This window comes from Leptosomus discolor, chromosome 19 (genome assembly GCF_034619465.1).
Source record: "Leptosomus discolor isolate bLepDis1 chromosome 19, bLepDis1.hap2, whole genome shotgun sequence".
In the NCBI taxonomy this organism is placed as follows: Eukaryota; Metazoa; Chordata; class Aves; order Leptosomiformes; family Leptosomidae; genus Leptosomus; species Leptosomus discolor.
Genome location: NC_141409.1, coordinates 13,943,183 through 13,962,720, shown reverse-complemented (window position 1 = coordinate 13,962,720; position 19,538 = coordinate 13,943,183). Strand labels below are relative to the sequence as shown.

General features: G+C 54.4%; 1 protein-coding gene across 2 annotated transcripts in view; it reads right to left on the bottom strand.

Moving 5' to 3' along the window:
- MVB12B (multivesicular body subunit 12B) overlaps positions 1-14,743 on the bottom strand; it is a 62,740-nt gene extending 47,997 nt beyond the window's left edge. Inside the window, exons 1-3 of one of the 2 annotated variants that reach the window (XM_086475672.1) lie at positions 14,681-14,743; positions 7,628-7,750; positions 1,542-1,649 (exon numbers count right to left, since the gene is read on the bottom strand). In XM_086475672.1, coding sequence (XP_086331798.1) covers positions 1,542-1,649; positions 7,628-7,750; positions 14,681-14,743 — 294 coding nt within the window. Of the gene's footprint in view, positions 1-1,541; positions 1,650-7,627; positions 7,751-8,818; positions 8,905-14,680 lie in introns of those variants that run through there. The other variant, XM_086475673.1, reaches the window with a different exon arrangement.
- Positions 14,744-19,538: the final 4,795 nt, after the last annotated feature.

The window sequence follows — 19,538 nt, the reverse complement described above, 5'->3', positions numbered from 1 at the left end:
TCCCGCGTGGGCAGAGGGGTGTCCTCCGGAGGGAGCCCGCTTGGCCGGCCGGAGCAGGCTGCCCAGCCTCGGGACATCCACCCCCGGAGAAGAGAGGGCACTCCTGCCGTCCACCGGGCATGGCGCGGTGAACCACAGCAGCACCGGCTCCACGCCAGCGCCCAAGCACGGGCAGCTCTGCCAGAAGTGCCTGCGGGTCCAACGCACCGCTGACACAGGGCTCGAGGCAACCCGTGCGCGGGACATGGCCGCTCGTGTCGCACCTCGCACACCGGGCTGCTGCGCACCAGGATCGGCAGTCCTCCCGCCACACTCCCTTTAATTCACTCCTCTTCAGGGAGGGACGTATTCCCAGACTGTGCCGAGCACAGGATTTGTGCCAAAAACCCAACAGGCACTGACAGAGGGTATTTACACCGTCTCTGGTAGCCAGCAGTTGCTACTGTCCTGTAATTATTTCTGACAACCTCACATTTAAGGTAGCCACAGATAAACTTAATGCTCAATTCATCACAAATCTTTCTGTTTAGTAACCTTCCTGCCTTTTCTGGGGCTATTATTCCTGCTACCGCATGTACTGCAGGATGAAAAGGACAATTATTGTCCATTCACCCCAGGAAGCAATATCTCCCATAGCTCTGCAGCTTTATTTTAATCTAGAGGCAGGCAGGGAAGCGGACGGAATAAAGGTCAAATGCTGGAAGCTGGCAGCCCCTGGCTTTCCTGTCAGGACCCGTGATCAGCCTCCGGAGTCGCACTCACTTTTCTGTTCCTGCCGCTGGTGAAAGCACAAGCACAAAATGGTATCTCCATACCCTGACAACTGAGTCACTGTGAATATCCAAAACACAAGGAAAAGCAGGATTACCCACTAGATGGAGTGCATTCATTGCAGAATTAAACAGTTCCTCCAGAAAAAGAGGAAGTTTCCACACCAGCCTCAACCAAAACCACAGTAGCAGGCATCAGGCTCTCACATGGTCTCCTCCCCTCCCCAGGAGATGGGGGCAGACAAGTGCCACTGATCAGCAATTCACCTACATGTAACAGCCATATGAAAAGATTACAAGAATACAGTAGCATACACACATGGACAATTTTCAAGAACCAGCACCAAAACCAAAGAAAAGCCAGTCCTGCAAGAAAATATCTATGATGCCCCTGGATTCAGAAACTAACACCTCCTTCATCACCCCTACCTACAGCATTCGCCTCTCTAGGCAATTAGAGCCAGGAATTCATCAGGGTGGTGAGCACACAGTGCCACTGCTACAGCAGGAAACGCTGCTGTGAGGGTGTTGCTGAAGTGCGAGCATTTCCTTTTCTGCTGCTTTTATGGCAGATTTTGCCAGCAATTTCTTTCCGTGAAGAACACGGACAAAATGCAAATATCCAGACATTGCAGTTTGCCTCCTGACTCACCCGAACTCAGTGAAATGCCTGCTTGAATTATAATTGGCTCCATAAAATGAATCATCTTATTGGTAAAGGCATACCAGGTACAGATGCAAATCATGCAGACGCTCAGCAAACGGACTTACATTTTCTTTTGAAAATGATCTCGTGAAGCACAGGTATCGTGTGACCTTGGATTTAAATAAGCCATCTTTCCAGAGGTCAGCATCCAAGCCATCTGCTGTTTGTGCAACCTGGAAAGAAGAGACAGAGGGAGAGAGCAGACATGTGAGCCAAGATAAAGTTAATATATGTGCAGTACTTCTTCCTCAGACCTCTTCTAATTAACGGTAGCCCGAACTCTCACAGCATCTCATTAGTTTCTTCACAAGGTGCAGTGCAAAGAACTTCCAAGAGGAGGTATAAAAAGAAGTTCTAAAACCACTGTCCCTCGGGAGTCCATTGATTAAAGATGCTCTGACAAAGGCTATCCTAATGAGGAAACAGCAACTTTGGTTATGGTCTCCAAACAATGGGTTGGAAAAGTCAGCACTTTGAGGCTCTCATTACCACCCTACACGCAAGGGCACAGTGGGGCAAGCTGTGAGAAGGGGTCCGTGTAGACAGAGCACAGGAACTGCCCAATCTCAGTATTATTTTCACAGAAAAGCCATTGAGGAATTCTGTCTCCCAGGCCAAAAAACTGCTTCCAGCAGCTGGGGAAAGTCCTGGTCACTCACGGACTTCAGTAGCAGGGCTGCTTGCAAGAATGCACTCTGCCAAAGTTCCTCTCCAACGAAATCCTGCGTCCAGTTGAATCAGTGGCGCACACCCCATGGAGGGCAAAGGAAACAGACCCCGTCCCTCCACTGGAGGCACAGAGGCACATGAAGGAAGAGAAAGGCAGATCTTGCCTTTGAGTAGACTCAAGGAGTGGGCACAAGGCAGCATCAGGCCTAGGGAAAGGGCTCCGCTCTATTAGCAGCCAGGCACTTGCTCTGCATCATGCCAGCTCGAAGCGCCCCTGCCCCAAAATGTTTGTCGTCAAATATGAGGAAACAACCACACAAACACAAGGAGATGGGTAGCAGAAGTAAGATCAGCCCACCACACTAACGCCCAACTGATGGCTCCCAACAGGAGACTCTTAGCATGGCCTGAAGTTACACAGAAGCGCAGCTGAACTTGTACCTAACGGCTCCCAGGTGGGGGCAAACCACAGCACTGCAGCTCTTCCAAGTCTAACCTTATCGAATTGAGTAAGACCTTGGCCCCAGAGCAGCCCGACAACAAAGAGCTGACATTTGTTGTTATGGTTTGCACCCATGTTTTGTTGGGCAGAGACTCTGTGCAGGGCACAGGAAGCAAGAGACGTGTGCTGACGAGACCCTCCAATTATCCCAAGCGCAGGAGAGAAAAGCATGTTTATTGTCTGATCAAAGGGAGCAGAGTGCATTGGCTGCTCTTTGCGTTTCGGCAACTGCTGTTCACAAGCTCCTGCTCAGCTCAAGCCCTTGGTACGACACACGCAGCTTTTGCAGCCAGGCTTCTGCAAAGAAATGCACATCATTTTTATGTAGTAAAATTTTAAAACAGGATTTTGACTCAATTTTTTGCTTCTTTATTATTCCTTGAATTCAACTCTTTCCTAAAATGCTAGTTTAGGAATATATAAAATCCACATGCATCTCTCTCCCCTATGGGTAAGTCAGTCCTGGTGAAAAGATATTCAGAGAACAGACTGCTTAGAAAAACTGTTGTCATACAGGGACACTTGGCTTGAACTCCAGCCCTTGTTAGAAACAGGACTACAACCAGACTTAATTACTTTGTTAATTAATATGGTTTGAGTTCTATAATCCAGTTTTTCTTGTGTTAGCCAGTTTTGTTTTCTTTGCTGCACATTAAAGATGCTCAAAACTCAACAGGCAGCAACAGACCCGGGCTGCAACTGTAAAATCGGCACTATACAAGGTGCTGTCAAACACATTTATCTACCCTCTGTAAGTTTTTGGAACTTTACATTACTTACAGCAATACCAAACAATTCTTGAGGTGGAAGTACATCGCTTCAGTTAGTATCATCCCCTCTACAACTCACTGCCCAGGTCACAGCTAGACCAGACATCTGAAGGGCCCCCGTGCTGGCAGGCTGGCACTGCATCCCCTCCAGAGGGAGGGAGGCCCAGAACCATCATACTCTGACTTAATGATGAAAAAAGCCCAAAAACTCCAACCCGCATCACAGACCCTTTTAGGAACAACGCTGCCATTCTAACCCACCCAGCAGAAAGAGCCAAGCTGGTTCCATGGGGAGCCACGCGGCGAGGCACCCGGCCCACCTGCAGCGAGGCACAGCAGTGCGGGGGGCTGACCCTGCACGCCCCTTGCACAGGAGCCAGGCACCGCCGGCAGCTGGCGGCAGAGCCCAGGTCCTTGGCTCCCAGGAGCCAGCAGTGCCAGGCCTGGCCCACAGCGCTGCCCCTTGGGGACAGTGTCCCTGCTGAGCAGCCACTTGGGCCTCTCCTACGCTTCCCCACTCAGCTGAGCTGCCGGTCGCTGCCCGGCCGTCTGCCCCGGCAGCACGGGCAGGCCGCACCGTGCCACCTGCGGAGCCTCGCAGGAGGATGCAAGCAGTGGAGCAAAAAGCAGCCAGGCGTGAGAGATTGCCAGCCCTGGGGCCCCGCAGGAACACCGGCAAAACCATTTCTGCTTCTGCCAAAATGCAACAGTCGCAGGCGACATCCCCAGCAATTAACTCTGAGCATTCTGCCCCCACATCATCCTGCTGAAGACTTCTTCCAAGGCTGGAGAACGTAAGCATGCATTAACTTGTCAGAAAACTCACAGGGAAAGAAAACAGAGCAAAATAAACAGGAAACTTCTTACATCATCTGCTGGGCTCCTGCAGGCAAGGAGGATCCCCACCACCTCTCGAAGCAGAGCTGCGCCTGAGCAGCACTGCTTCACGACGGCAGCGTGCCCTCGGCGGGGCAACCCAGAAGGGAGCGGACCTGGAGAGGCCATGGCAGACCCACCCAGCAGGACGGACACTGTGCAGCCCCAGCTCACCAAGCCCCTGCTTGGCTAAGAGGTGAGGAACGTGCGGGACAGAGGACACTGCACCTGGCACTGGGCACCCAGCACCCCAGGCACAAGGAATGGTCCTTCTCCTTATGGAGCTGGGGGAAGACACTCCTCACGCAGATAGACTTGATGGAGTGACACCCAGTAAGGAAGGCGCCCCCCAGCCCACCACTCCAGCAGTCAGTATGGGGTTACTGCTACCACAGGACAGGCCTTTGGCAAACAGCTGCTAAATCGCCTGTCCCATGAGGCGGGTCTGCCCCACCGGCGGTGTGCAGGGCTGTCCCTGCTCCAGCACAACCCCAGCTGAGCTGCGTGCTTGGAGTCCGACCCCAGAGCAAACCCCACCGTGGAGCTGGCGTTCAGCCCGCAGCAAGGAACGCAGCTGCACAGGAACCACACCTCTCTCCTACCCCAGGCTCCCTGCCTCCCACCTCTCCTCCCTTTCCTCCCCACCCATACGTTCAGTCTTGCCAGTCTGGGCAGATTTTCAGGAACCCAAGTTCAGACACACTCTGTACCTTTTGGCAAAATCAAGTCTTTGGTGCTTTAGTTGTTAAAAGACCTGGCTAGTTAGTACGAACATCGGTAGCTGTTTTCTAAGCAGACACAAAGGCAATGGAGATTTCTGAGTAATTAAAAAGCTACTGAGGGAAAGCGATCTCCGACCCATTCACTGAGATTCCCCTGGGTCTGGTACCCTGGGCTCTGCCACACTACCACCTCCAGCTGGGTATCACACTGAAGCCCGGGGCTCCATGCAAACCTGGGAAACGGACCAGGACACCCCCTGGGCATTTTAACTTACACCCAGGCTGAAAGCACCCATGCCTCTGCTTGTTTGTTTTCAAGAGGAGCAAAAGGAAAGGGAAAGAAAAGAATATGGCAATGGTTAATTGAAGAAAGGACATGAATGAAAGGGAAACCGGGTAAAGCCTATAAATAACACAGCAGTCTCAGAGAGAGATCGGGGTACTTTACCGATCACAAAACTCAAAACCAACACGATGTCAAATTCATCACTAATAAGAGGAAATACTTTCCCCACACAATTCTAAATCCACCTGTGGGACTGAATGCTGCAGCAAAAGGCAAAGTGATCAGACCCCGAAGGGGACTACAACATCGAGATAAACTGGTGCTAATGCTTCCCACAAGATGAGAGGGGCTCTCCTCTTCAGGGTGCAGTTTGAACCTCTAATTATTAGGGCTTTAGGGACTGCCCTCCTAGGATGGAGCTGCTGCAGCTGCCTTCATCAAGGCTTTACACCCTGAAGCAACAATCAACTGCTAGTGTCTCATCAGGGAAATTGCGTATCTGGAGAAACACAGAGCCTGAGACTGCCCAAGCCTGCACATTGCCCGTGTCTCAGAACGTGACTTTCTCTGCTGCCCTGAGAAGTGCACTCCTGCGTACTCGGCTTCAGCCCCTCAGAGAGGACAGACCGGGTTCCAGAGAGTCACGGGGAAAGGGCGACCCCGCATACCACACATTGCTCCAGAGCCCTGACTCGCGCAGAGGAGCCACCTTCCCAGACACCCAGGCAAGAACAGCACAGCCCTGCATGCCACTGCCCCGCGGGTTTGGGCACCAGGACATCAGGGTGGCACCAGGAGCGCACCATCACAGCAGGTGCTGTATGGTGGAAAGAACACGGGCTGCGGCTCGCAGCACCCAGGCACAGAGCCGGACTGACGATATGCCGTACACGAGGCTGGAGGAGCAAGCGTGTGGAAGCCACGCTTAGGGTAAGACAACTGCAGACAGCAGGCACCTCCCCACAGCCTGCAGGGGGGTCTGCTGGCCCCAGGGTCAGAGAAGAGCTCCTTGTAAACAGAGAGGAAGGCAGAAGAACGAGAGGAAAGGCAGCCTCCTCTCTGTGCCCCCTAGGAGAGAGCGACCCACATTCACAAGCATTATTGCAACACCACCGTAATTGGATTAAGCCACGGGAAGACTCTTTTATCTTGTTTAGTTTAAACTGTGTTAGCGCTGAAGCTCCCTATTAAACCACAGACAGGCTATCTGGGGTGAGCGCTCTCTCTGCCCAGTCATTTAGGCAGAACTCAATTCTGTTATCACAACTCTCACATTGTCCCGTGCTCCTTTATCAGGGCAAGCAGCTAATTACACAGCCTGGCTCACACAGGTAATGAGCACTCAGAAAACTGCAGTAAATGCAAAAACCTTCCAGGCCTTTAAGGAGCCTTTTCACAATTCCCTTCCTCATGTCCTTACTTCAGCTGGGTCCATTTTCTTCCTTCTCACACTGAACAGGGTACACAATGATGCAGAGCTGAAAAAGTGTGAGCAAAGCCTCAAGTCAACTGGTTTCCCAACTGCACAAGCTGGGTGACTCTGGAAACCCAAGGTGTGATGTAGCACAGCTGGAGCAGGATACATAGAAAGGTGAGCAGATGGACTATGGGCCAAATCTTCCCATAGAGAGCTCTGCAAGGTCAGCATTCTACGATATTTCACCGTTTGGGACACTAATCTACGGGGAGAAAAATCATGCTGTTGGTTACACAGCAACTAATCCAAGGAACAGGCAGCTGTTAAACCGTGACCTCCCTGTATCCATTCACATATTCACCCTCGCTGTATCCAGCTGCCTTTTCCTGCTGCCCAGCCTCCTGCCAAAGCTTAGTTTAGAGGTTTGCATTCTGTCCATCAAAATCATCCTTGTAATTTTAGCTGGATGCAAAACTCTTTGCTTCCCATTCTGGAGCTTCTCATCATCATTGTGCAGCGCTGATATGTGGGATTAAACAGCTGATAGGGGATCCATTTATTCAGAGATATAATTTGTGCAATACTTAGGACTCCTTCAGGATGAATGTTACTAGGATTATTAAATTTGCATGCCGCAGTGGCCAGCTGCTTCTGAAAACCCCTCCTCCAGGTAATTATGCTCCTCTGGAGTGGCACAGATGAAGTAGCACAATTGCACCCACAAACCTCCACTGAGGGAAGCAGTAAGTGCTGTGGGCTGAGAGGTGGGCAGCTGGATATCAAATTACTCCTTAAAGCACACATCTGAAGGCAAACCCTCTCTGGAAGAGACGCTGTTCCCAGCAAAGGAAAGCCTCATTAGTGCAGAACCAAAGCATTAGCAACAGCAGCTGAAATAGTTCTACTTACTACATCATAACCTGTCGGTGCTCGGTTCCGGGACGCAACCACACCAACACCCGTGATGGGATCCATCGGCAAGTCGGGCAAGGCATCGGAGAGGTCTCGCACTTCAGGCATTATGGATTGATCCTGCAAGAAAGGAGCAGAATTAAAGGGCTGCCCGGCAGCACACCCCGGCAGAAGACAGAGAGCACCAGAGCCTGCATGCATGCCACAGGGCCTGTGCTGACACACCACAGACTGCCAAGTTAAACACAGGATTAGGCCAGACACACCTCCTGCACTTTTATTTGCTTTTGATAAGAGGGTACATTTGTGCAATGACCAATAGGTTTGAAATTTGGGCCAGCAGCCTCTTCTGAGGTTAATTAATTGTTCCCAGGGTACTCAGCATGGGCTGGTCTCCATCTAGCAATGATGGGAAAACCCAAGCTCATTCCCTTCCCTCCAAAACAGAGGGCAAATTTCATCCCTAGTCAGCTGGTTGAAGCAGTTCTGTCATTTTCAGCAGCAAAAATCTGCTCCCAATGGCTTCATTGTGAGGCCCCCCAACCACTATGGGCGTCAGACACGCTGGGGCCTCCCCCACGAGCCTTCAGTCCCTTCTGAACCAGACCACCCCCCTGAACCAGACCATTTTCATGGAGCTGCACAGATGTATCTGGCGCTGGATGCAAAACCGCGCTTGCTGCAGAGAGCCTCGACACCAGGGGAACACAAATGAAGCAGCACAGGATGGTCTGATGCAAAGCAGACAGAGGCCTTGAAGAGGCCTGAGCATCTTCCAGAAGGGAGACATCACAGAGTACTTCAGGGGAGGGAGATACGCAAAGGGGCACAGAAGCAGGTAAGACCAACTAATTTTGGAGAGATGCTGTTGCAGGAAGCAGAAGGAGAGGACAAGAGAGGTGCTGAAACGACTCGCTGAGGAGGAGGATGGGGAAAGGTGCCACTGCCTCAGCATGTGTTCTCCTGCAGAGGCAGCCAGTTAGGGCAAGTCGTCTTCAGCGTTCAGGCAGGAATGCCCCAGGAAACCACCCCCCACGCACCCCGAGATAAAAGGGCAGTGCTTTGTGTAAACAAGCATCACTGCTGCGCAGCCAGATAAGCCGTGAACCAGAACTACCTAATTTAATTCCCTCCTCAGAGCAATTAAACCCCAGCATTTCTAAGCCATGTAGATGGCCGATTACTTACTGCTTCTAGAAAAGGCAGAGGTGAGTGCTGGTGCCAGTGGGACCTGGGTTTACACTTCACAATGCCCAGTCTGAATAAACATCGTGCTGCAGGCAATAAAAAAGAGCAAGTCTGGGCCCTATGTAAATAATAATAATGTCACACGAACAGCCAGACTACCCGAGGAGTCCAAACCAGCAGAAGCTAATGACCAGCTGTGGTGAAGCCGCCATTACCGATGAACCAAACCCAGGAGAGCGCTTGGCCTCAGCACCTAGACAAGCATCCAGCACACACAGAGCAAAGACGACACACTTCGCTCCCTACACGATGTTAAGCCTCCAAAGCACGACTAGAAGCACGCCCTGAGCCACAGGGGCTCGCCCTCCCCTCCCAGCGGCCTCTCTGTCCCCAGGGCAGGCGAGGAGCAGAGGACCCTGCCGCAGGAGCGCTGGTGGCACCCGGCCCAGCCCAGCCAAAGCCCGCCCTGCTGCCTGCGCTGCTCCACCGGCTCATCCAGATGCCTCACAAAGAATCCAGAGCCCACTGCCCAAAACGCGCAGTACCGAGCAAACACAATGGGAATTTCACAGAACTTACACTCTGTTCTTCATACAGATGCACGTTTTCTGAAACTTTTCCAAGTCACTCTCAATAATGCGATGACTTGTTATTACACATCAGGAGGAGCTGGGAGATAATGAATGCTGATATGAGCTTCCCTTAGGCCATTTTGAACTGAAATCCACGCAAGTGACAATATTCCCCAGCGCACTAAGAACACCGCATGGCAGGTTCCAGCACGGCTGCAGCTGCACCGCAGGGAAGCAGATCCACTCCCCCAGCACCTCCGGCCGCCACCAAACCCATCCTGACGAAGCACTGGCTCGCTCAGCAGAGGCAGGGGTGGCCGGGACGGCACGGACACCTCACCTCAGGGCAGGGGAAGCAGATGGGCTGTACCCCCTCTCAGGCCCCAGGAGAGCCCAGGTGGGCAGGGAGCCCCTGGCACTCCCTGCTCTCCCACAGCGGCGATGGCAGGGACAGGGCCAATGCAGGCCGGGGACTGCTGCCGAACGCTGCCCAGGCCCTGCCTCACCGCTCTGGGGCCTGCCACGGGGAGGCCCAGCTGCCCCGGCAGGAACCCGAGCAGCAGCAGGGTCAGCCTGGGAGAGGCCCTGGGGGTCCCTGGCACCACCACGGGAAGGGGGGGTGCCTCTACCAGCACAGGCCCCCTCAGCCTGAGGGCAACTCATCCTCGGAGGAGGAAGAAGGGCACCTTTGTGGGAACCGCCTCTGTCCCACTCGGCGTGGCAGGGGGAGGGGAAACAGCATCAATCGTCACTTTGTGCCGGCTCACACAAAGCCCCTCTATGGCGGCGGCAGCAGCTATGCACGGAAGACAGGGCTTTCCGCCTCGAGAGGGAGGGAAGCAGAAACCGCAGGGCGAGACGCGATGCAACACCCGTGCAGGGCCTGAAGCAGCGCCCCACGACAGCGAGGGCCGAGCAGAGCTCCCCGCGCCTGCCACCTGGCGAGCCGGGACCCTTCCCCTGCCCAGCGCTCAGACCACAGCCTGTGCCCGCAGCCGGCAGGGATGGGCGGGCAGAGCACCCACCCAGAAAACAAACCTCCGGGTCTCCGGGCAGCACGGTGACGCTGCTCCGCAGCGGGAGGGCTGGGGCAGAGCACTGGAGGGTGGCTGGGCCCGCACTCGGCCACCACGGCACAGCATGGCTCTGCCACACCAGGCCGGCCGCTCAGGGCAGCTTCCTGCTGTGCGGGTGGCGTGGAGGATGCATCTGAACAGATATGGAGCAGCAGCAACCGGTTTGCACGCGCAGATAAATGTTTTTGTGAACTCTGCACAGGTCAGAGGGGAGTCTCTGGCTGGGCAATCACACAGACGATCAGTTACACTGCACTTCTCCCCCAGGGCATCTGCAAAGTTTAGTTTCTTTTCTATCAAGCCTTTGAACTTAAAGAATAAAAAACAAACAGTGAAAGAACAGATCAAATTAAGAAGCAGGATTCTATAAATATTCCTATTAGACAGCTTGTTATTTTAATGAAGTTCTCTTTAAAGAACATGAGTTTGACCTACACGCCCGGCTAACAACATGGTGGCCAAGAACTCAAACCAGCTGACCAGGAGATGGCCTGTCACCATCCTGCGCTAAGCTGTGCTTGCCGAGCTCTGCCGAAGGGCCTCTGCTGCTCTGCCTGCTGAACGGTTATTCTGGGAACAGCCCCAAACAGTTATAAGAACATTTTTCCCATTAGTTGGGAGCATGCTCCCTGGAGGTCATCCTCTGCTGCAGGGCCACATCCAGCCCCCAGCACGCCCAGGCAGCGAAGGGCAGGCGGATGCAAGCCCTGGGACAGGAAGAACCTTCAAAACACCATGGGGCTGCTTGGACAAAGCCAGCAGGGAAAGGACGTGCATTCACCAGAGAAAGTCACGGCGTATCCTGCCAGCAGCAGACCCAAGTGCACGCAGCAGAGGGGGGCAGGATGGCCACAGAACCAGACACAGAGAACAGACTCTGGGTACACGTGCTGCTGGCTTTATCCCAAATGCTTCCCGCCCCCTCAAATTGGCTGTGCCATGGGGCAGGGGTCCTGGGGATCTCAACACCCAGCTGCAGAACAGGCCTTCAGGGACTCCATCAGCCTCTGCCACAGCCTTCCGCCCTCAGCCAAGACCCTGCTTTATCTTCTTTGCCTCCCCCTGCCTAAGGCCCGGGGGACCACCTGGCTCTGTGTGGCACCAACCCAGGCCAAGCCCAGCACGGCCCTAACAGGCACCTCTGGAGGCACATGGCACAGACCTCATCCTGCTCCCTCGGCAGTGCAGCAAGGGTCCCTGCTTCAGCCCGGCAGAGACGGCCCTGTGGGCCACAGCACAAGGAGGGGGTAGCGGAGACCCGCGCTGGGGCGCCCTGCAGCAGCCAGGCTCCAGGCAGAGGCACCGAGCGGGCTTCCAGGAGTCTTTGCGCCAGGGAGTCTGCCAGCCAAGGGGCTGATGACCTTTTACACAAACGGGAGCAAGTGGCGCCATGTCCTGTCCTGCCACCCCCAACCCCAGGGGCTGCCAGACTGCAGGGCAAGCCATCAGGTATGGGCAGGGGAGAAGAGCAGAGGAGGTGCGGGCAGCAGGCAGTGACATTTAGTCAGAAAGCCACAGACATACAGCCCAGCCAGGATCTCAGTTTGATCCGTCACCACAGAATGCTCACCAGTGCCCTGCTCTGGGTCCTCCTGCTGCGAAATACCTACTTCCAACATGCTTACCACTGCTTTGCTCCCTAAGAGATGTGTAACTCGGGGCCCCTGCTGCCCTGGCAGTGCAGCTCCAGGTAGCTGCCTCAGCACCCTGTGCCTTGCAGACATGGTAAAGCTGAGGGCAGCTCGTCACCCCAGAAGGAGGAGACTGTCTTGCAGCCCATGTCACACACCTTCCCTTCTCCCAGCACTCCCAAGATTGTCTCTTCATGTCCTTTTCACTTGCTCTCACCAGTTTCCTTGCTAGCTCATCTCCACTTTTCTTAGTTTATCCTAAGCATACTTTTTTGCTGGCCTCACTGTCCATTTCAAGTATTCCACTGAGGTGACAGACCACACACACTGCTGTGCTTTGGCTGGGACACATATATAGGGAAGGAATAAATTTTCAGAAATTAATGTGTTATTGTGAGGTTGTAGAGCATTTTTCCCTCTCAGTGTTCCTCTTCAACAAGTTAGGCAAGTTCAAGAGCTGGTGGGTACACAATCAGATCAGGCCTGATGATGTATTTGCCACAGAAGCATCATGCTGCCAGCAAAGCAGGTCAAGTTCTGAAGTTAAATAGCAAGGGACTTGGAGAAAGAATGGTCTTATTGTTTCTTCCTTCAACTACAAGCTCCGCACTTTGACACTGACTTGCTCTTCCCACAGGCAGAAAAGTATGAGCTAAGGCAAAACTGGAAAAAGATTATCAACTACCTCACCAAGTTCCTGCACCCTGCGGGTAATAACCCCACCAAACCAAAGCAGACATGCAGCTAAACCCCGCGCTCGCATGCTTGGGCTATTGCTCCTTTGCTGTGAAAAGGCAGTAGGTACTGCTGGTACAACGCAGGTCGCTTAGAAGCTACACGGACATACTCCTCCGCATGCCCGGTCCTCCCACCGCATCCGGCAACAGGACACAGCCCCGGCCGATTTTCTATTTCTGTTCGTGGAATAGGACAGGGTTTGAATCAGAAAAACAAGAGACCATGGCGGGACACAGGGTCAGGGCCCTGAAGGCCTCCATCACAAGCAGGCAGAATTTCAGCTTCACATTTTGTCCCAAATGAAGGCATGTCTGGAATCACCCCTGCACCCAGGCTCCCCTCTTCAGGACAGCTGCCCTGTACCAGCTGCAAAATCTCTACAGTTTGTGACCAAACTGAATGGAAACAGGAACCTAAGTCACGGAATGAGCAAAACTGAGACCTTGTATTGCTTCACAGCACTTCTAACTATGGACACACATTTGTGAAGTGTCCTATTTCAAACCAAAATAGGTTTCCATACACAGATGACCTTGCATTGGGGCAGCAAAATTTAAATGACATTCAGTTCAGTTATTTCCATCTTGGCGCACATATGAACAAGTCCCTGGGGGCTACAGGAAGCCTTGAACCTAGGATTCACTTTGTCAGGGCAGCATGCACTGCAGGACTGAAGTGTTGTGTATTTTATTTCACACCTCCAGAAGCTCAAACTAAGCCTTCACCCCAATATGCTGAGAAAGCCTTACCCGCTAGATCATCTCAGCTAAAAATTACAAGAATGACACTGCCAGCCTGCCACACAACGCGCAGGCCCCACTAAGGTATACATTAGCCTGTTCTCACTCAGTCAAAATAAAACACAAGATGGAGAAACCTAACTTTGAGCCCAACCAGCTGAACACCTGCTGAAGGCCGGCCTGTCTCACGTCAGCTGAAGGACTCTCTGCTCGCGTTACCACCAAGCTGTGAATGCACCAGCTCAGAGAAAGCACAGAGAACACTGAAGCTTGGTGAGTCTTCGAGAACCTCTCCAGAAACCACCGTGACAGCTCACAAGCCTCGGTAATGCAAGAGGCAAGGACATAAAACGCAGGCAGCTCAGTATCACTGCTCTGGCCAGTGCCGGGAAGAGAGCCCACCCGATTACCGCCAGATATGCAGAAACTTGAGAACAGGTGAGAAAAACGGGCACTCGGGCAGACCCACACCGTAAACACTGGCAGCAAAAGACCACGTAAAACACTGTTTTTTCGTCATTTTCTCCAGCTGGTCACTAATAACATTTGCAGCGCACTCGTGAGCAGGTCAAGGTCACCAGGGCTTTGCCCCACCGCCGACCACCGAAGCTGCTCCTGCAGCCGGCGCCAGCAGAGCCCCTGGCTCTCACCGGCAGGACAACGCGGAGCGCAGCACCGGCCCGGGGTTCGGCCCCTCGCACGCCGGGCTGGCGGCGCCGCGAAGGCGCGGCCTCCCCGCGACGCACGGCACCCGCCGGCCCCGCCCGAGCTACTCCCGCCGGCCCCTCCGCCGCGGGCAGCCGGGCACCCCGGGGCCGGCAGGGCTCTGCCCCGGCCCGCAGCGCGGGGCCCTGGGGCCGCCTCGGGCCGAAGGGGTCCGGCCCGGCCTGCCCGCTCCGCCCGCGGCCACCGCGCCCCGGCCGTGTGCGCGCCCCCGCCCGCAGCGGGGCCGGGAGGGGCGGCCGGGCCAGGCCCCGCTCTCGGACGCGCCGCCCCGCAGGAGCCCCCAGCGCCCGCCGGGCCCGGCCCCCCGCCCGGGAGAGCGCGGCGGCCGCGCCGGGCCGGGCCGCGCCGAGGGGCCGCGGCGGGTCCGGGGACACTTAACTGTTGCCCGTGCGGCGGGCGGCGGGTCGCGGCTCCCCCGTCGCAGGCAGAAGCAGCTCCTCATCGCCCGGTGGGGCCGGCGCGGCGCGGCCCGGCGGGAGGAGCGGCGGCGGCGGGGGAGCGGCCTGCGGGCCCGGGCGGAGCGGGGCGGGGAGCGGCGGGCAGGCCGCGGCCCGGCCCCGCGCGGAGCCTTACCCGGCGGAGCACGCCGTGCCGGGCCCCGGGAGCGGCGGGGCCGGGGCCGCAGCGGCGCAGCACAGCTCGGGCTCCCCCCGCCGCCGCCGCGCAGGCCCCCGCCCCCGCCGCTCCGCGCCCACCCGCGGCCGGACCGCGGCGCGCAGGGCCCAGAGCCCGCCCCGCACCGCGGCCCCGTCCCCCGCCGGGGGCTCACCGTGGCGGCCGCGCAACGCTGCCTCCCGCCGCCGCCCGGGCACGGCCCACAGCGGAACCGGCCCCGCAGACCAGCCCGGCGCTCGGCCGTCCTGCCCCACCCACGGCGGGCGCGCCCCGGGGCTCCGCGACCCCCCCCGGCATCCCTGGGCCACTGCCCCACCGCCACCTCCCAGCTCAGAGGCCAGCTCCCGCCAGCCCCCCACCACGAGAAATTAACCTTCGTAGGGAGAACCATTCCTCCGCTACCCCCCGCTCGAGTGGGAACCTCGCAGCAGCTTTTCCCGGCAGGGTCTGCCCCAGGCGTGAGCTGGGGCCTTTGGGAGATGGGCGATGCCAGGTGGGAAAAGGGCTGGATAATTGCGATTTGATCAAGGAAACCTGTCTTCCTTCTGAAACAAAGTAGTTCCAGGAGATAGGCAGCAGCTGCTGTGGGGTGATGAAGGGCAAACTGTGTCAAACCGAGCTAGTTTTCTTCTTGAGAAAACAGTCCCTGGGCTTAGAGGATAAGCACTTTTGGGAGCCACCTTGACTTCAGTAAGGTATTTGACGCGCTCTCACAATGGCCTGAAACACAAACTAAGCAAGTATGGTCTGGAGAGGTCAGGGTTTGCCAGGCTGGTTAGGTAACCAGAAGCCGTTAGATGTCCACTGGCAGCACGGGAGACATCCTGACCGAGGGTCTGCAGAGCTCTGGTTCTGCTCAATGTTACCACGTGCCGGCGATGATACTGAGAACACGCTTGTTAAATCAGCAGATGATGCCAATCCCAGCATAACCTGGAACAGCAGCATGGCCTGTAGCAATAATCATATGAACAAATCCTGCAGCTGTCCTGCATGTGGCTTTGAGAACCTTACCTCAGGGAAGGGCATCAATGATAATCTGGAGAAAAGCAAGTCTGGCGAGAGGTTGACATTGATGGCCTTTGACCAAGATTGAAAGAGTCGGAGCTGCTAATCTACAGAAAAAGAAAAAATCCCAGGGTAAAGAATGAAATAAAGGAGGGAGGAAAACATGTTAGTTTGTAGGTGAATTAAAGAGGAGGGCAGTCGCCTGTTCTCATGTTCTTTGTGACAGACTAAGAAGCGATGGGTGCGAAGTGCAGCAAGAAATTCTGCAAAGGTACAGTGAAAAACTTTACAATAGCAAAGAGTGAAAGACAGCTTGGAGAGTTTTTGTGACTGGTCAAGTTGAAAGCCTCCCTAAAAGCCCTTATCAGGCATTACTCAGTCATTCCCTCGAGGCAGGGACCAGGCAAGACAGTCTCCCTGCTCCTGAGAGCTGGTTTCCTCTATTTTCTGTGACATGCTGCCTGCTCAGAGCCTCCATTTTCTTTGTGCTGGAAACGTGGCCTCTGTGACTTGTAAGATCTCACTCAGATGATGACACCCACATTTCCTCCCACTTGTCCTCTTTTGCCCCGACAGATCAGGTACCGCCTGAAGGGGAGATGCATTTAACCATCTCTGTTGTTAGCGGGTGATTCCCTGTCTGATACTCTGCCTTTAATTACACCACTAATTCCCTGAGTTTTTTTCCCCTCTCCCATTCTCTTTTTGCTCAGATTTGGTCATCTTTTGAGAAGCTCTGTTCAGCCCGTTCCTTTCCCACCTAGGTAACCTCTTCTCCCATCCTAACGGGTCTCTCCACGTACATCCCTTTAGCCAGGCCGAACTAAGCAAAAGCATTGGAGCAAACAGCCCTTCCCTTTCCTTCCCTGGGTGTCTCCGGGCTGTTTTGGCACCCATCTGGCTCGCTCTGAGGTCGGCAGGAGCTCGGCTGACCACGAGTGTCCCACAGGCCCAGCTGTGGCTGGTCTGTTGTTGCTGAGATGCCTGCAGAGCTGGGCACAGCTGAGGACCAGGGGAGTGCTCGGGTTTGATCCCAGGGTTGTTCCAGCTCCTTGCTCTTCATCCTGGTGTGGTCAGACTTACTACCAAGAGAAACACCTTGAGCTTTGATGAGTTAGTGTTTGAGAGGCTTCTCTGGAAAGCAACATACACATCAGTGGTTTTGTATTCCTGTCCATAAAACAAAGTGTTCTGCAACAGCAGAATCCTGGTGTCCCACTTAATCCTGGGTACGACCCTGGACTGGGACCAAACCTTCCTCATGTCCTGGGACCAAACCTTCCTCCTGTCCTGGCTGGTGCTTCTCTCCAGTAAAGCATTTTAGACTGGTGCTTGCTGAACGATGATAATGACTGGGTATTCTTAACTACGGCTCTATTCCCTCACTGTTCGATCGAGGCTTTCTGGCTTCTAACACATACAGCCCTGACGGCTGGTAGTGGATTCTGGGTCCAAAGATTAAATATATATATATATATATATATTTTGAACAATAAGGAATACAATGCATTTTTTTTGATATGGAGAGTAATTTAGAGAGAAGGAAAGATGATGCCTGGTGGAAATGAGAAATATATGTCCCATACATAATATATGCCCCAAATGCCCTATTACAAATACAACAAGATTTCCTGAACTGCAGAAGTTGTTACACATTACAGTGTGCTAATGCTCCTCCACGGAGATGCTGATACTGAGAGAGTCTTTACTGTAATAATATTAAAAATCCTAGAGTTTCAATAAGATCCTCCCTGCTACCGTGGCGGTAGGAAATGAATTGATTCCAAAGGAAGACTCTAATTGCTGCTTAGTATCCACGAAATATTCTAAGATTCACTGCAAACATATATCCCAGCGTGTCTGTGGCATGATCTGCAATAACATTTTTTCCAAAGAGACAGTCGCTTTCCAGCACAGTTTAGCTGCTGCTTCAGTTTTCCCCTCAGAGAAGCTGCCGGAAGAGAGCACCGTGCTGCCGGGGGGAGCGGCCGCTGCTGCTGCGGCCGGGCAGGCCTGCTCCGCTCCGGGCTTCTGCCTGCGGAGACCTTTAAACCCTGGCAGCGCTGGGGGCTGGGGGGAGGCACCATTGTGCTCTTTTGCAGAGCGTGAGCACAGGCTCCGAATCAGCAAATACTTGCACACTTGGTATTAGGTACATGAATAACTGTACTGGAGTTGGTTAATCTACCAGCGTAAAGTTACTCAAAAGCACAAGTATTTGCAAGTGTAATGTTCTCCTCTGCATATTCTACATAAATCTTTTTCACAGTGCGTTTATTTACTTCTGTTTATTCAGAGCATGTCTTTTCTCACGAGTTCTGCAGCCGTGTACATGCTGTCCAGTTCGTTCCAGTGTCTTGTTTTCAGGATGCTTAATAGGAGGAATTTAAGTTGGTCTTGGCCACGATGCTGGAGCTGTGGCTGAGCGAACACGGCTCACTCATCCTGGAGTGGACGGGTGCCAGAATTTGCATCCCCCAGAACATTGTTCCAAACAAACGTGCGTGCCAGCCGGGTTTGTTAGCCCTGCAGGACGTGCTCTGTTTGCGTTACCCCGCTCTGATCGGCCGCAGCAGCACAGCTTTGCTGGGAGGGTGGCGATTGCTGGCGCCGCTCATCCCCTCCTGCGCTGGCCTGGCGAGGTCCTGCCCACTGCGCCTGCAGCTCGTGCCCTCCACGGGGAGCCGGCGTGGAAGGAGCTGTGGCTGCCCATGCAGGGGGGCAGAGCCCATGTCGAGGTGTCTCCAGCCCAAGAGCACCGCGGGGAGCAGCTAGATCTGCTCCTAGGCGAGAGCCTGCGCTGAGGTGAGAGGTGGTGGTCGAGCCCCACCACCCTCTTCACATTTCAACCTCTTGTGACAGCAAAACCTGTCCCTTCCCAGACAACACCTCAGAAGAGCGGCGTAGCACAGCTTTCTGCACTTCCAGCAGAGAACAGACAAAATACAGAGTGTCCGCATTTGTTACAAGCAAAATGTGTGCTGAACTGCAGCCTGCAATGCACCACTCCCAGCTCGCCCGGTAAGGCGCGGCATCGGCGTTGGGCACTGCGCCGTGCCAGGGCGGGGATGTGCAGCGCTGCGGGCTGGCGCGGGGGGCACTGGCCAGCTCTGCTGCACGTGCTGCTCCCGAGGGGAGCAGGAACTCCTGGCAAGCACTGGTCAGGCTTCGCCATCAAAAAGGATCCCAGTTTGCAGGGGGAAAAACACTCTGACAACCTGTAAAGGATCCTGCATCCTCATCCTGACTGTAAGCTCAAGCCCTTGTTTGTTTAAAATCCTTTATGCTGCAGGAATTCATCTCTCTCTGTAGCCACATTTGGTGTGGCAGTGAAATACAGCTGCACGTACCATTTTTTCCGTGCCTTCCTTTGAGAAAAATCAGCCCAGAGTTTAATTTTGTGCTGGAACTGCTGCAGGTCGAGGCTCAGCTGCTGCCTGGATTTAAGGTTTCTGGGAGGTAGGTTTAACCTGCCGTCTCTGACTTAGTGGACCAAAATGTCTCTTTGCAGCTACAACTTCCCTTCTATATTATTGATTATGCTAAAGGGAATGAGAAGGTCCTTTAATTGAGGCACCTCTGTAAGTGGGAAAGGGGTGGCTGTCCATATACCC